General features: G+C 41.2%; 1 protein-coding gene across 1 annotated transcript in view; it reads right to left on the reverse strand.

The window, feature by feature from the left end:
• Positions 1-16,550, reverse strand: part of PPIL2 (peptidylprolyl isomerase like 2) — a gene marked incomplete in the record, with an annotated part of 2,081,325 nt that overhangs the window by 143,323 nt on the left and 1,921,452 nt on the right. The window contains 2 exon segments of the mRNA XM_044068775.1: positions 1,736-1,798; positions 2,009-2,081. Of these exon segments, the coding sequence (XP_043924710.1) occupies positions 1,736-1,798; positions 2,009-2,081 (136 nt within the window).

Below are 16,550 nucleotides of genomic sequence, written 5' to 3' on the forward strand. Positions count from 1 at the left end.
CAAGGCTCCTTTCCATATCCTAGCTAGGTAAAAGTCACCATCTATGCCTTAAGAATCTCAGAACATGTACTTAGACCTATTAGAGGGGCTCACCATCCAACCAAATACCCTATTCATGGGTGACTTTAACTACCCCTCTATAGACTGGGAAATGTACACTGCCTCAAACTTACAGGCACAACGTTTCCTGGACTTTATTAACACAAACACGCTGGACCAGATAGTGTGCAGTCCAACCACAGGATTGAATATACTGGACCTAGACTCACCAACTTGGGACAGCATTGCATCCCCTAACCCACCCATGACTTATGTCTTTACTGGTGAGGTCAGATAACAAAGCTGTTGCTTTTGAAATAATGGTATACAAGTCATCCATGGATCCAGCTCTGAAGGATCTCTTGCATATCCACAATCGGCACCACAAATGCTAGATGCAAGGATTTGAACTTTGTTTGCAATATAAATGGAACATCCTGGAGAGACCGACATGCATCTTAAAGGATTCCAATCCTATGCAATAAGCTCTCTATCCATGTCAGGCACAGATCATCCTTGACCCTGTTAAACTCTAAAACCTTAACCACTGACTGGGGAATCACAAATTCACCCTTGGTCTGGTGCCCATGTCTGGGATGGCCAGAGGTAGACAGTAAGTAAAATAATCCCCAATTAACCCTTAGCTACCTCCTTACCAACATATGCCTCCAAACAGATGCTCAAGGTACTTGGGGACAAAATTGGGTTGGCTTGCGCAGCTAGGCTTATAAAAGTGCTGGTGGTCATAAGCTTAGTAATCGCCTGTTAACATAATACATATTACATCACTAATGTGAAGACTTTGAATGCACTTACCACTGTCACTGTAAAGAAGCCATGCTACTGACAGCATTTCTGTTTGTACTATTTTAATAGCATTTACCGCTCAAAAGACATTTATATTTGTTTGGAGTATGATAACTATTTTTTTTTCAGTAAATGCTCTGGAATACAAGGGTGTGTGTACTTAAGAGTATTATGCAGCTCAGAGATGTTAAAGATATTCAGATTTTACTCATACATTGGAACAGACATAGCAAGGCATAATATGCATACCAGTAACAGAAAATATGCACTTATCCTATATAAAGCAGAAGCACTCAGTTGAAGAAAAAACTCTCTCCCAATAACGTTTCAGGGTTCTGCTGAAAATCAACTGCGTTACTGGGGCTCTACTAAAGATTAAATCAAGCCTTGCAGCATCTACAGAGAGGTTTCCTAGTTGGCAGCCGGGAAAATTAGAAGGAAAAAAAAAACAGTGTTAAAGAATTTTAAGCCTACAATAAAAGCACTTATCAGATTAGTTGAAAGTGAATACATCCAAAAAATGAGATGCTCCTTTTTCCTCCCTTTGAATCAAATCAAAATGATCAATTATTAAAAATAAACTTGCTCAAAACTGTTATGGTCATGTTTCTTCCTAAACTGAAGTGGCAGTATGGTACATTCACAGCATACCTCCAATAAAGCCAGAGTGGTGTCTTACTGGAACAATATTCTAGAGCACTTGGGTATGTAGCAAGCACATTAGGGGACATGAGTAAGACAGGACAACGATCAAGCCAGCTTGAAAAAACATATCTTCATTGATTTTAGAGAGAATCTCAGAATTCAGAAATGCATAATAATAAGTCTGGGTAACTGCAATTCTTGAATTACTTCACAGTAATTGCTACTCCGTGTACTGCACACTCACCTTAGCATCTGCCTCCTCATACGGATCAACAAACACTGTAGTCTTCAAAACACGAATTTCCTCCTAGGAGTAGAAAAAAGCCTCTGGTTACTGAACTAATGCATTAGAAAAAAAAAAAAAACCCAGAAGTGTATAACAAACAATGTAGTGCAATAATTGGCACATTCATGCATTCCAGGAAATTGTGTTACAATGTGCAGAATACAAAACCTTCACTGGCCGAAACAGAAGATGCTACTACTCTGTAGTAAACTAATATCTATTCCAAGGTACCTTTGGCCGATCTGTTTTCGGATCTGCATCCACGTTTTCCATTGCAGTCAGAGCTTCAAATCCACCAACCACTCTGTAATAAGTAAAATGGAGATGTCAATTTAAACATGCACTGCAAAGTCACAGTAGCTAGCAAGTAACAATGCTGAACCACCTAAAAGGGTTATTAATCTGGAGGTGAAAGATGGAAGCAGAGATTCACTATCACTGATGTATATAATGTAAACTCTTTTTTTCCTGTTACAAAAAGGTATCACCAATAAAGCCATTAAACAATTTGCTAAACAAACATGAAATCAAATGTGAGTGTGACCTTGTTTACAAAAATGTCAAACAGCAAGCCTGGTACTGCAGAGGCAAGACATCCATATGAATTATATCAATCAATGTCAGACACAGAACACAGTATAACTTCAAATCCTTTTATTAAAAGTAAAAACAAACATTAATGCTTTCTCAGAAAAAAAGGCTTCTTCAGATATGCAAAAAAGTAGAAAAAATCACCTTTATAAAAATGTCTTTGTACCACATGACAGAAATGGACCAATCATAACCTTAAGCTCCACATGAATTACATATTAAGTGCATTCAGGAAGGAGCCTGGATTACAATAAGGTGAGACTGAGCATTCTATGATAGGGTATTCCTCTTCTGTTGGGAAAAGGAATGAAGTGAGCTGATTATATCATATGGAAGAAGGGGAGCAGAGTGGACAGTCTGCAGACAAGATACACAGATGTATCGCATCACATCCAGATTTCTTGCAAAGAGAGAATGGAGACTGCCTAGCAAAATGTACGCCATTAAATAATTATGAGTCATGCAGATAACCACATATGTCTAGGACTGTTAAGCAAGAGGAAATAAATGGTGAGCTCTACTCACTGCAGGAAAGTCTGTGTAGCACCAACAGAATCAAGAGAGCAAGTGTATCAGCAATTACACTTAAGGTGTTTGGGGAAGGGCACTGGATGGCATGGAAGTCTTGTAGAACAAGCAGCCAACATTCAAGGAATAATATAAATAATAATACTGCTACTAACAATAATACGCAACTACCTACAGAAGCACAATATTTAAACACATGGTTTAGTAAGTTCATACAATAATCTAACTGACTCTAGTGGCAAAGAATCTACAGTGTCTTGAGCAGACGGAGATCAAATAAGCTGGCTATCTGCTGCAGACGAAGATGAAGTCCTGGTTACAACTCAAATGGCCTAGTTTCATACAAAAATAAATATGTTGAAGGAGGTGGCTACTGTTTGACAGCAGTGAAGAGGAACAGTCTGCTCACCTCTCCCACAGGGGCAGGGTTAGGGTTGTGTGTTCTGGAATGAGCAATCTGCCTACAATTTGTGACAAATAATGGGGATGGGCACAAGTTCCTGTATTCTAAGGGGAAAGGAAAGGCTATTGGGGGTAACACTACCATTGGAAGCAGGTGATTAGCTCTCACACTACCTCATTACAAGTCTACCTCTTGGAACACTGAAGACACATGCAGGGCAATACCATGGCTTAAGGGGAAATTTCACTGCTGGCTGCCTCATAGAGAAAGAGGCATAGATGTGTGACAGCAGTTATGCCATTGGTTTTATTGCCAACAAAGGAGAAGTGAAAGAATAATAATGTGCAGGTAGGACTCTGACTTGCGTAATGTAACAAACATGCTACTGTCTCTATGCAAACATGAAGAATTGTGAACCAAACTCTCACAGTCAGTAAGCAACTTACACATAAAAAACGTAAAACTGAATCACAATGATGTTTTCATCAAATATATCACAATGTAATAATGCTTAAAACATAAAGGAAATGTATAAAGGTAGATGAACATAACCAGTTATACTCAAAAATGGTACACAAAATTCTGGTCATCACTACAAAAACAGTCCAAAAACTGGTACAGACCATTTCCCTGCAGAAACACTGAATTTTTTTTAAGTTGGGACTTTAAAGCCTCAGCTATGACTGAGGTAGTTCTTCAGAAGGTTGGTGCCACACAGTAAAAAGATCAGCTCCTAGGCAATCATCATAAGATGAGAGGAGCTCATGAGGCAGGAAAGCAATGCCAAAGCAGATATTTAAGGTATGCATATGAAATGGACCAACAAATATTGGATACTTCACCATAGGTGACCATCCAACAAACTGACAAAGCAGTACAATGTACACTACATAGAGTAAATACAGACCAACTGGCAATTCTCAAAACACACACTGTTGATGCAATCTGTATCCACTTTAGATAAGTTAACCACAGAAAGTTCAAGATACAGAACATTATAAAAGCTTAGCAGTGAAGAGACCAAAACATGTACAATTCTATAAAAACTCTGTAGTGACATGACCAAAACATGTACAGTTATCCTCTCATGAAACGTCAGCAACACATTTGGTCAAAGTAATGTTCTTAAATGGTAAAATAAAATTTAACGACTCTCAACTATCATTCATCTAAGTGTCATTTTATTTAGAATCGCATCCAAATCATACTTCTGTGCTTCAAAGATTAATCTTCAAACTCCAGTCATAATAAAATAAAAATATATGAGCAGCTAAGGAACTGCAAAATCTGGAACATAATGCGATGACTTTAGCCCTACAAAGACTCACCACCTAACAAATCTCAAAGTGGTAGCATATATACCAATGGTCAACTGTCAGTTAATGAAGATCTACAGAAAGCTCTCAGATGCATTATGAATAAATCTCATCAGTAAGAGGACAATAGTTTACTGCAAAGACTACAAGTTAACCAGCTCTTCATATTAAAAATATACTCTAATGGTAAAATTAGAAGCTTTTTATTGTGCAACCAAAGGTCACAGTTTTACACAGGAAAAAAGCAATTTCTTTCGGCTTCTCCAGTTAGAGGTCACCACAGCGGATCACTGGTCCATAGACTGATTGGCAGTGGAGTTTTTACTGTGTTGAGTTGCCAGCCCGCTGCCCAAACTTCACAGAAGACACACGCTCACAAGCACCTACTGCTTGTCTTTAAAAACTCACTCGACTGCAGGGAGGGCGTGCAGACTCCGCACAGAAGGCGCTTCAGCCGAGAATTGAACCGGAGAACCTCTTGCTGTGAAGGCAACAATGCGTTTGCAGCTGCTAAGTATGCCTTAGGGCATAAGTAATCAAAGTAATAATAAGAAACAGTGAAGGTACAGAATAGGGGCTCAAATTGGAAACAATGGTTCCAGTGCACCTCGTCAGGTCACTCCCAAATGATAAAGATAGGGGGAAGGAGAGGGGGAAGTTGAGGAAGAATGAAAATGGACAACACAGATGCGTAGTTATGTTGAGTACACAACGTTAGTGTCTGATGATGTTATTTTCATCCATTCCTCAATGAATGGGACAGAGTCCCCCAGCTACGATAATCTTGGGTGGCCCTCAAGGATGTTCCGGAGAAGCACAGAACCAAATACAGATATGATCTGGAGATAATATCCAACTTGTAATGAGCAATAAAAGTATGAGAAATGGACCAAGTGGCTGTAGCAAAAATATCATAAATTGAAGCCCTTGCCCAAAAAGCAGATGATGCAGCCATGGATCTAGATGAATGAGCTCTTGCAGGCTTGGGTAAGGACAATCCCCTCAGATAAAAGACGCAGAAAATACAATATATTATCCATTTGACTAAAGCAACTCTGGATACTGGTTTACCCAATCTGTTTCTGGCAAAAGAAACAAATAGTTGATCAGTTTTCCTGAAGTCTTTTGTTCTGTGGAGGTAAAACAAAGTTGTCTATTTACATCTAAAAGATGAAGAATGTATTCTCCCTTACTGTCAAATTTTGGAAAGAAGACTGGCAAACTGATTACTTGATTTACATTTGAATCAGACACAACTTGTTGGCAAAATAGAAAGATTTGTACATAAAGTCACTCTATCTTTGAGAAAAATCAAATAAGGTGGTTTTGAAGAGAGTGCTTGGAGTTCAGAAACTCACCTTGCAGATGTAATAGCAACAAGAAAAATTGTTTTCCAAGAGAAGAATTTTAGATCTGACTTAGCCGAAGGTTCAAAAGGGGAGTGAATTAATGTTTGTAATAGTGCATTAAGATCCCAAGGTGGAGTAGGATCCTCTATCGGAGGTCTGAGCAGAAGGGTACCCTTAAGGAATGCCTTACATATTTTAGAATTATGTCCTATGTGGTGATTTGAGATAGCTGCAAGTTGAAATTGTAAGGTGGAGAAACTAGCACCACCTTAAAAGTCTGAAGCAAGAAAATCTAACAACAGGAACTGGAGTAGTAAAAGGATCCATCTTTCTCTGTTCTGCCCAATAGTAAAATCTCTTCCATTTACTGTTATAAATTTTTCTTGTAGAAGGTTTATGGGATGAAAGTAAGATCTGGTGAACTGGAAAGGAAAGTCTGGACTGTCTAGCCATCACTGGAATTGGAGAAACCATGTGGTCAATCTGAGGCCTTGAATGTCCAGATGAATCATCCCCGATGAATGTGATAGTAGATCTAGACTAAGGTTTAGTGTATCCAAGGTGGACACAAGAGATGAGACCACAGGAATGGGAACCACACTTGCTGAGGCCAGAAGGGGGCAATGGGGATTACTTTGCTCTGTAACCCTTGTATTTTGTTTTAGAAATTTGGGTATTAAAGGGAGGATAGGAGAAGCATATGGGAGACCAGAGGGCCACGCATGGACTAGAGCATCTCTTGGTGACTCCCCTTGAGGGAGAATTAGCGCAAAGAACCTGCTGCACTTGTTGAAGAGACAGGCAAAAAGGTCACAGCAAGGTTGACCCCACTGATGAAAAATAACTTCCATCACTGCATGACTGAGAGACCACTCTTGTGGCATCAGGATGGTCCTGCTGAGCTCATCAGCTAAAAATAGAAGTTATGTTCTTACCATAACGTTCCATGTTAGTGTATTGTGTCTTCTCTTTCTTCCTTTTCTTGCTGGATGGGGTTCGAGCCTCGCTCCCGACCGGCCAATATGCATAAATAAGGTAGAAGAAGAAGAAGTGGAAAGAGAGAAATCCTCTCAAGTCTCCTCTCTGTCCAGGCCAGGGGAAGGAGGGTGAAAGGGAAGAAGAGAAAAGAGAAGACAACTAACATGGAGCGTTATGGTAAAGAACTTATATCTATATGTGTTGTATCTCGCCTTCATTTTTTGCTGCCTATGCCTAGGAGCTAAAAATTAGCTCTATGCCTGAAGCTGAAATCCAACTTATAAGCCCAAATAAAAAGTAGAAATAATATGAAAGAAGGGTGTCTTGGGTAGCCCACACTCAAACCAAAGCTCCAGGAGGATGGTCTTTAAGAAGGCTAGGGGAAGCTCTTGGTGTCTGGGTGGAAGGTTAGTTAGATTAGGGATTTTAGCCATCTGGATATAGATAACATTGAAACTGTAATGGATAATTGCTTTCCTCAGATAGGAGACACCTTTGAAAACTGGGAGTTCTTCTTTTGAATAAATTTACCCTGACCTGAGAGCATTCTCAATAGTTTCACCTGTCCCCAGGTGATTTTTAATTAGTTTGACCCTATTTGAGTAGTGTTTTCTGTGTTCGGAGGCCAAGGACTTGGTTTAGAAAAAAAAAAGAAAAGGGGTTAGGCAAAAGGGGACGTTTTAGTTGAAACCATGAAACCTTTAGCAAGGAGGTTCAAGTTAGTTTAGAACGCATAATGGAAAGTGACACATGAGAGCGGCGACTTCTGAACTGAGTGATAGCTGTGCTTCTAGCTGATTCTCTGAGTTGATGTGAAAGAGTTTTCCATGACAATAGCTTTAAAGAATTTAAAGAAGCAGGAGAAAAAAAGGCAAGAAAAAGAGAAAAAGATTCAAGAAGAAGGAAAGGGAATTTAGGATCGGGAGAGAGGAGAAAAAGAGTTTGAGGTCTGATTAGAAAAAATCTTGGGTGAAAAGCAGATTACATTATAGGGCCTTAGAAATAAGAAATACATTGAAATTGAGCCTTAAGAGTAGATGGAATGATGGAATGAGAGAGACAGAAAAATCAAGGTCAATGACTAGTTGGATGGAGTGCGGTGAAAAGGATTATGTGTGCCTCCTCCTTCCTTATGTGCACTTACTCCAAATAACTACTCGAAAGCTAAAGATTTCCGGGAATTTGTGGGGATGTGAAAAAATATCTCTAACAAAGTGAGATAATTGAGGAAGCCTGGCTACTGTTGGAAGAGGAGGAACCAAGCAGAGAGAGGGAGAGGGAGGGAGGAAGCTGACTGACCCGATGATGGAAGGGTCAGATCTTCCACAAGGGTCCAAGGTCAGCTCCTCCAAAAGAAGAAGAAAGTAGGGAACCACACTTAAGGAGGCCAGAGAGCGCAATGAGGATCAATGAGGCCTTCTGATGATAGCTTGCAGTACTACTTATATCAGGAGAGATCAGGGAAGGAGGAAATGACACAGAGAGGGGTCGGCCAAACTATGCTGCGTCCCTGCTGGGTTGGCCTGGTAAAGGGAATAGAGTGAAGTATTCTCTGCACTGCTGTTTTTGGGAGTAGCAAAAGCAAGGCTGCTTCTGCCCAGAGAGGCCTCGCCGGAAGATGACATCCCCAAAGGGGCTCCTGAGGCTCTCTGCGGTCGTGCGGGGATGAGAGAGTGGTCGACACTTACCCTGAGCAGCATAGAGAGGCTGGCCGCCAGACTGGTGAGAGCCCAGGCTTAACATGACTCACACCGCATGATCCAGAGAAAGCACCCTGTCAGGCAGCCCAGGGTCCCTTCCTCCACGGAGCCAAGAGAAGGTGACTTTCTCCTAAGATCTTGTCGGAGCCGGCTATCGGTGTTTCAATTTACTCCTCGAACCCCCTCGGCTCAGCCGAGGCTCGAAGCCACAAAAACTGGACTGGGAGCCGCCTCGGCAGCGAGCCGATATGGTGAACACAAACACACACTCAACCTGAAGTGTCCCCTGTCAGAATAAACAATTTAGTAAAGATACTAAATAAAAGTACTAAACAAAATAAGTAAAATAATAGTAACACACACAAGCTAGGAAGAGAGAAGAAGGCCTAAGGAACAGGAAGAAAATTTTTAAAATTTTAAACAGGAAAAAGAAAGAGATTAGGGGGATAAGGTTTCCTATACATACTTACTAATTTTAAGAAGAAAAAAAAAGGAAAAAGAGAAATTTAATAGAAGAAAAAAAAAAAAACTCCAGGAACCCCGGTAGAAGCACCAACCCGAAGCTGTAGGCGACAAGCGAGATGGAACCAACTCGAGCTTTTAGGTGGCGCCGTCAGGCCGTGAGTGGCTCAGACCATCCAGCAAGAATGAAGGTGAGATAGACAACTTAACATTGTTAGATTTCCCCAGTATGTACATTGCTACAAGAAAATGGTTGGAAGAGATTGCTCACTGCCAGACTCTCACTGCTTTTTGGCAAAGGAGATAAGATCTGGCTCCCCCCTGTTTGTTGATGCACCAAACCACTGACATATTGTCTGTCTTGATAGCACTAGCTCCTAGAGGGAGAGAGTTCTGAAAGGCCTGCAATGCTAATAGGACCACTCTCATCTCTAAAACACTGATATGCAAAAATTGGTCTCTTCTGACGACCACGTGCCTTAAGCAGTCTGTCCCAAGAAATGCCCCCCCCACCCCAATTGGGAAGCATCCATGGTCAACATGGCTTTTGGGGGAGGAAAGATAAAAGGACATCCCTGACAAACTTCATTGGATTGCATCTACCAAAGTAAGGAGTCTTTGCAGGCTTGAAAATTTTTTATAGGATGTTTCAAGGGATGCCGAAGCATCGACCATTGTACTGCCAGGGTCTGTTGAAGAATTCTCATGTCAAAGCTAGCTGTACATAATACAGTGATTACTGCAGCCATCATATCTACGGCTTGAAGAACCAATCTTGCTGGAGGATAGGGATGCTCTAGAATCTGTCTGACATGCAATCTTAGGGTATGAACTCTGACTTGGGGTAGAAATGCGAAGTGACTGACAGTGTTCAGGCAATATCCGATAAACTCCAAGACTTGAGCTGGCTGGAGATGGGACTTGGAAAGGTTGACTGTGATCCCTAGGAATGGACACAACTGGAGTAAACAAACCCTGGCCTTCTCTAGGAGATGCTTGGTTGTTGTGGAAAGGAGCCAGTCTTCTAAATAAGGAAACACACTGAACCCGTGAAGTCTGAGATGAGCTGCCACTACTGCCATGCATTTGGTGGACACACTGGGGGTTGTGGTGAGACCAAAGGGCAGGGCTCTGAACTGGCAATCAGTGGCGCCCATCTAAAAGTGCAGATATCTTCAATAGCACTTTTTTATTTTGATGTGATATTATGCATTTTGAAGATGTACAGAGCACATCCAGTTGTCCTTCTGTAGGAGAGGCAGAATGGACTAAAGCATGACCATCTGGACCTTGGAGTTCTTCACAAATTGATTTATATGACTGAGATCCAGAAGAGATTTCAGGTCTCCTGTCATCTTTGGCACTATAAAGAACCTAGAGTAAATTCTAAATCCTGACTGGTCTGGTGGGACATCTTGCATAATTTTTTTTTTCCTAGCAGCTTTTGAATTTCTAGAGCTAACTCCCTTTGATTGGGTGGAACATCAATGAGATGCTTCGTTTGTGAAGGGCTTTGTGAAATGGGAATGAAATATCCATTAAATATGATCCTTTGCACCCAAGAATCTCTTGTGATGGCTATCCAGACATTTAGGTGCAAGGAGAAGCAAAAACCAACTGCCTCCACAGAACAGTAGTCAGGTAACCTTTCAGGAGTGCAGAAAAGGCCTGTCTGAGAAAGAGACTCGGGACCCTTGGTTCTGTGGGCACCCTCTGCCATGGGAATGGCTTCTTCTATTATTTCCCCCTCTCCCTCTGGGTACCCCCCTCATGTGAATCTTAAAAAGGTTTCAAAACCACATTTCCTCATCTCCGAGTTGATTCCTGGAAAAAGATCTCTGTTGGGGTCAAGAAATGGATTCCAGCAGCAGACAAGGTCTTCCCATCTTGCTCAAGGTGGGAAAGTGTGTCTTTAACTGTGGGCCCAAACAGGGAAGATTCATCAAAAGAAGCATTGATGAACGAGGATTTAAAGGGCCTCACAAAAATCACACAATCTCATTCAGACATGTCTCCTAACAGCCAAACCTGAACCAGCAGTGCGCAAGGAACCTTCAGCTGTATGAGAAATAAACCTCATGGATCCATTCCACATAGACTGTAGGGTGGCCAGTTGGGAGGAATAAGATTTCTCTACTCTACCAATTAGGGAGCTCCTTTATTAAGTCCCTCTGTAACCTAGTAAAGTGTGCCAGGTAGTTAAGCGACTGCTGGGAAAAAGTCACTGAAGCAAAAATGCGCTTTCCATATCTGTCCAATGCCTTAGGCTATTAGAAGGATGGGCCGTGGAGATCTGTTCGGCTCGTTCCTTTTTGGTGACTGCTGCAACAACCATGGCATGGAATTCCCTTACTCCACAACTGTCTGTCTTTAGGGACTCCAAGGATCTTGTCTGGTCGACAAGGGATAGGCTCTACAGTCTCTGGTTCCTTCCAACCAGGTGGGAGACAAGGTCTATAAGGGTCATCAAAAGGGAGAGGGTAGCCCAAGACGTACATGGCCCAGACCGGAAGGCTTCTACGAACACAGACTCCTCTTGGGAAGGGCTTTGGAAGGACCAACCACCTTTTTAATACAAGATATCTAAAATGTCTCCAAAGGAGACATCCTCTGGTGGTGACCTTGGGGACTCTTCCCCCTCAACAAAATCTGTGTCTTCAATCAAAGATTCCTGAGAGGAAACTCCGTGCCTCTTTTTGCACAATTTCTTCTGAGGAACCTCTTCACTGGCATGCTCCGAAGAGGTATCAAAAGCAACGGGATGTTCTTGAATAGAACCTGCCTGAAAGCTCTTACTGTGTGCTTACTCACTGTGGAGTAGGGTGACGAGGCTTAGAACTCAAATCCGATGGAAGAAGAGGGTTAAGATCCAAGGAGGTGAGAGTCAAAGAAGCTCTGGAACGGGACAAAACCCTTTCCTCTACCTCAAAGGTAAAATCACCAGGAGACATAGAAACCAACCTCACTAGAGCCGAAGCTCTTGGCTCAGCTGATTCTCCACCTCCCCATATCTCCTCTCTGAAAAGGGAGATGGACCAGAGCTGTCGAGTGCCAAGGCTCATAGGTTCATAGGTTGGTACTAGGCTATCAGCCCTAGGGACTATACAAGCCTAGCCATAACAATTCCCTATTTCTTTCTTCCATATTTACTTTCCTGGACCCCCCTGTCTAGCAGGGCAACTGTGAATGTCCTGGGGTGAATTTCCCTTTTCTCCCTCCCGTCAAAAGGTTCCTCTTGAAGAGATCCAAAAGCACTCTGCTGCTTGACATGTGGGCAAATCTATTCCAGAGTCTGGGAGTCTCTGGGTCAACCTACTATCCCTCTCAGCATTTTGTTTATTTGTGATGACAGGTTTAGATCCCTGGCGTGTAGCTCTGAGGGATTGGGATTTCTTTAAGTGTACCTTGTTGTAAAGAGATAAGCTCTGAGTATGAGTAGAGTATGTAGAGAGTAGCTAGCTATTTTTTTTTTAAGGCGGTCAGGGGGGGGCATCTGCTTTAGGCCTGTCTTCTTTTAGTGAGGGTATTTCTGAGGCCTTTCGATGTTTTGAGGAGAGGTATAATGGGAATGTGTATTCTATAAATGGTAATATGAGGGATGAGTACAGTGGGACAATGACCTGGATGAAAAGCCCTTTGTGATGAAGCCCTTTCCTGACTGTTGTGTGTATGTGGTTATCGAAGGTGAGACCACTGTCCTGTGTCCCTAAGTCTCTTATCACACTTTGTGTGTTTAGTGTACTGCCACCCATTTCTTTTTGAGCTTGAGCCCATGGCTCTGGCACCACATCTGTTTCTGTAAGGCCCTTTTTGTATCATCTGCAAACTTGTGTGCCAGAGTCCCTTAGTGTTGACCTGTTTGGAGTGGCTACTTTTACAGTGTGGGTCTTTCAAGGGGAAGCAATGGCTCTTAAAACCTCGTAGTCTAAGTCACCCCCCCCGGATCCAGCACCGACACTTTGGCTCAGAGACTCATCCTTTTCAGTGGGTATTGGCGCTGAACAGATCAAGAAAATAGAGTTGAAGAAGGTGGTATCTTCAGATCCAACACATTGATTCTCAGTGCTCTCAGATCCAATGGGTCTGAAACTACAAGTCGGATTGGAGAAGGTGTCACAATCATGTGTGAAGGTTGTTGAAGGCTTACAGATCTGATGGGAGCCAGAGCCAGTAAAACCCCATCTGGATCTGTGCCCTAAGGAATTTCATCATCCTATCAACATCTTCTTCAGAAGGTCTTTGGGAGGACTTGATTGAGGAAGAGGTGGAGGGAGGATGAGACAATTTCCTAGGAGTCTCCTGTAAAAAGGAAGATCTCAGCCTAGGAGACAATGTTTCTGGAGAAAAGCAGGGACTTGAGATCCAAGGAGATTTAGAGACTTGACTGTTGGATCAGGCACTTTTTTAACTTTAGGAGATGGCTCCGAAATTTGAGCAGATCTTTGAGACTGTGCAGGAGAGCTCTTCCTATGCTCCCTGGGCTCTGATTTCTGCTTTCTGAAGGGGGGATTTGAGCCCCTGTATAAGAAGAAGTAGTAGGCAAAAGGCCCCTCAGGACCAACTTATTACATCTGTCACTGATAGCCCTCAAGTTAAATCCAGCACAAATTTCACAAGCCACTTCTAAATGGGAAGGGCCTAAACAATAAATGCACTCCCTGTGGGCATCAGAATTAGACATCTTATGCCCACAGGAAGTGCACTTTTTATACCTGATAGGCTTCTCAGCCATACCAACAATAAACCAGATTCTAATAATAAAATATATATAATGTATATATATTTAACAGATGAAAAGAAAGTTTACCAACAATGGTAAAGATTACCTTAGAAAGTAAGGTAAAGAAAGAAAAGACCAGTACCACCTATGGTAAAAAGAAATACCCTAAAAAGGATTAGAAAATACTACTGGAATGAGTAAAGAGAGGAAGGGTTATCTAAAGAAGTGACTTACTAAAGGAAAAATAAATAAATTCTATTTTTTTACTCAGAAAACCTATCAAAGGCAACCCAAAACTCAAGAAAACACAATCCCAACTGAATTGTTAGTGCAGCAAACAAGATCTGGGGTAATACAGTGGTAAAGGGAGGAGCTCAATAGTCGGATCAAAGAATCTAAAAGAAAACGTCTGAGTGGGATCAGAGACCCATTCGTTGAGGAATGAATGCAATGACAACAACAGATCCAAAGTTAATAATGGTCCAAGATCATGACAGAAACGGTGGCTCTCAGTTATGCAGGCACTTCTTTCTACAATATTTATCAAAATAAGGCTGCTTGCATTTAGTGCTATTTACTGCCGTTTTTGCAAGCAAGAGTTTTAATACGGTCTCCTTTTTTTCTGAACAATGGTATTAACACTTTCGCCTTAAATACAAAGGGAAGGATGCCCTTAATAAAAAAAAAAATCCCATATAACTCAAGCAGTTAATGGATCCATTTCATCAATGCATTCAAGGAGCCTTGTGGGAGTAGGATCTAGTCTACATTAGATAAGATGCAAGACAGAAATAGACTTTGTGTGTTTTATTATTTCATGTCTGTAAAACAGTAATATCAAGCTAATCCATCTTACAATACACTAAAGAACACATTTAAAATAGCTTCAGTCTCAACAGCTGATATTTTGACAGCAAATGGAAAAGATAGCTACTCTTACTTATCTGAAGAGCGTGTCTTCAGATTATATACAAAGCCTGAATTACTCAACATTACTTCAAATGGACCACTTGCTGAGTTATTCCAGTGCTGCTTGTGATCTCCCTGACAAGATTTTTGCTCTTGTATAGGTAATTTTGGACTAGGAGAAACCAATATGTGTAATCAGGTGAAGTTTATATACGTCTACGTCTGAACACCTTCTACACTGTTCCTATATCTGCAATAATTCCTTCAATACCTTCACTGCCTCCTGAAACTAATAAAAGTATGAAGAGGTAAAAGCTTGACACAATGTGCCATTGCTTTCTCCGGAGCCTCAATCCCACCCCTAAAACAGCCAAAATAACCCAAGTGGATCAGAAGCAACAAGAGAGACCCTGTGGAACAATTTCTTTCAAGCTATGTTAGTGCAGGCCAGCTCTAATGGGGGACAGCAAAGTTAAACTTGGTGGTGTGGCTGTTAAACAGACTGAATTCACCCACCGGTCCTATGGTCTCTACAACAAAATAGAGCACCAAGTAAAAATAATGTCCTTTTTTGTCAGTGGCAGAGGTAATACATTGAGAAAAAAAAACACATTAATGAGATGGAGAAATATATCACTACCCCCAACTCATTTGTAAGAAGGCAGAATATTTGTCTCGGGAGATGTCAAGCAGCACTGAAATAACTCGACCAGTGTTTCAACATAGTAGTTCTATTGAGTGATTCAGACAGTGCATGTACTCAAAGAGGTATTCTGTTACAATACTGAGTCGAAGTACTGCTGGTGACCTCGAGGCAGTGATGAAGTTCTCATGTTTCATTTCTTCTGAGTGAATGTTGTCCTAAATGTGCCACAGTAATGCTTGGGCTTCATTTCCTTTTGTAGGTTTGAAGTGTCACTCAGAAAGCTGAAGCAATTATACACCTGGCCAGAAAAAGTGGAGGGATCTGCACAAGTGGAAGACATAGCACAGATAATACACCACAAGAGATGATTAAAGAAGTACTATAAAATTGGACAAAGTCTGAATACTCTTTCCTTAATACAGTGCTGTTTAGTATCTTAAAATATAAACTACGCAAACAAAATAATAAAATAAAAACTATGTATGACCATAATATACTTTGTAAATTACTGTTTATTCTATATTCCTCTCAGCATTGCAAGACAGCTGTCTTGTGGGCTACGTCATGTCAGAAAATGGTCCCTGGACCAGCCTACTTACTTCGTTAATAAAAATGAGTCAATAGATAAATACTGCAAAATTTCAGAAAAGGCATGAAAACCTGGAGAAGAAAGGAAACACAAACTCTACTTCCATTATTAAAGACAACAATGCAACATGACTTAGAACATAAAACAATTAAAAACAGATAGAAGAAAATTACGACAGGGTAGTTAACAGAATATGGAAGTTGACAGTTTACACTTATTTATTATGTTAGCTATAAGATGCATTAAAACTGGTGTTTCTTTTGCCTCTTCAGAAATACAGTATGTGCACTGTATTCCTAACATATTCAGTTAATTGCAGTGTGTTCTACTCCAGCTGGAAAAGAAGCAGATGGTGATACTAGACAAAAAAGTTAGTGTTCTGTCTTCAGAGAGGATGACAATGGCCACCAGGAAAGTGGTCAAATTATGAAATGTGAGGGGGTCAGCAATAAACAGTGATCTTAAGGTACTCAACACATCTTTACGTGTCTTGCTAGACACTGTATTACATACACTGCCAAAGGCCGAATTTCTGTTGACTCAGTGAATAAAAGGAAATGGTCAGTGAAACTAGACAAAAAC

Source organism: Protopterus annectens, chromosome 4.part0 (genome assembly GCF_019279795.1).
Source record: "Protopterus annectens isolate FY-2018-M chromosome 4.part0, PAN1.0, whole genome shotgun sequence".
NCBI classification, from domain to species: Eukaryota; Metazoa; Chordata; order Ceratodontiformes; family Protopteridae; genus Protopterus; species Protopterus annectens.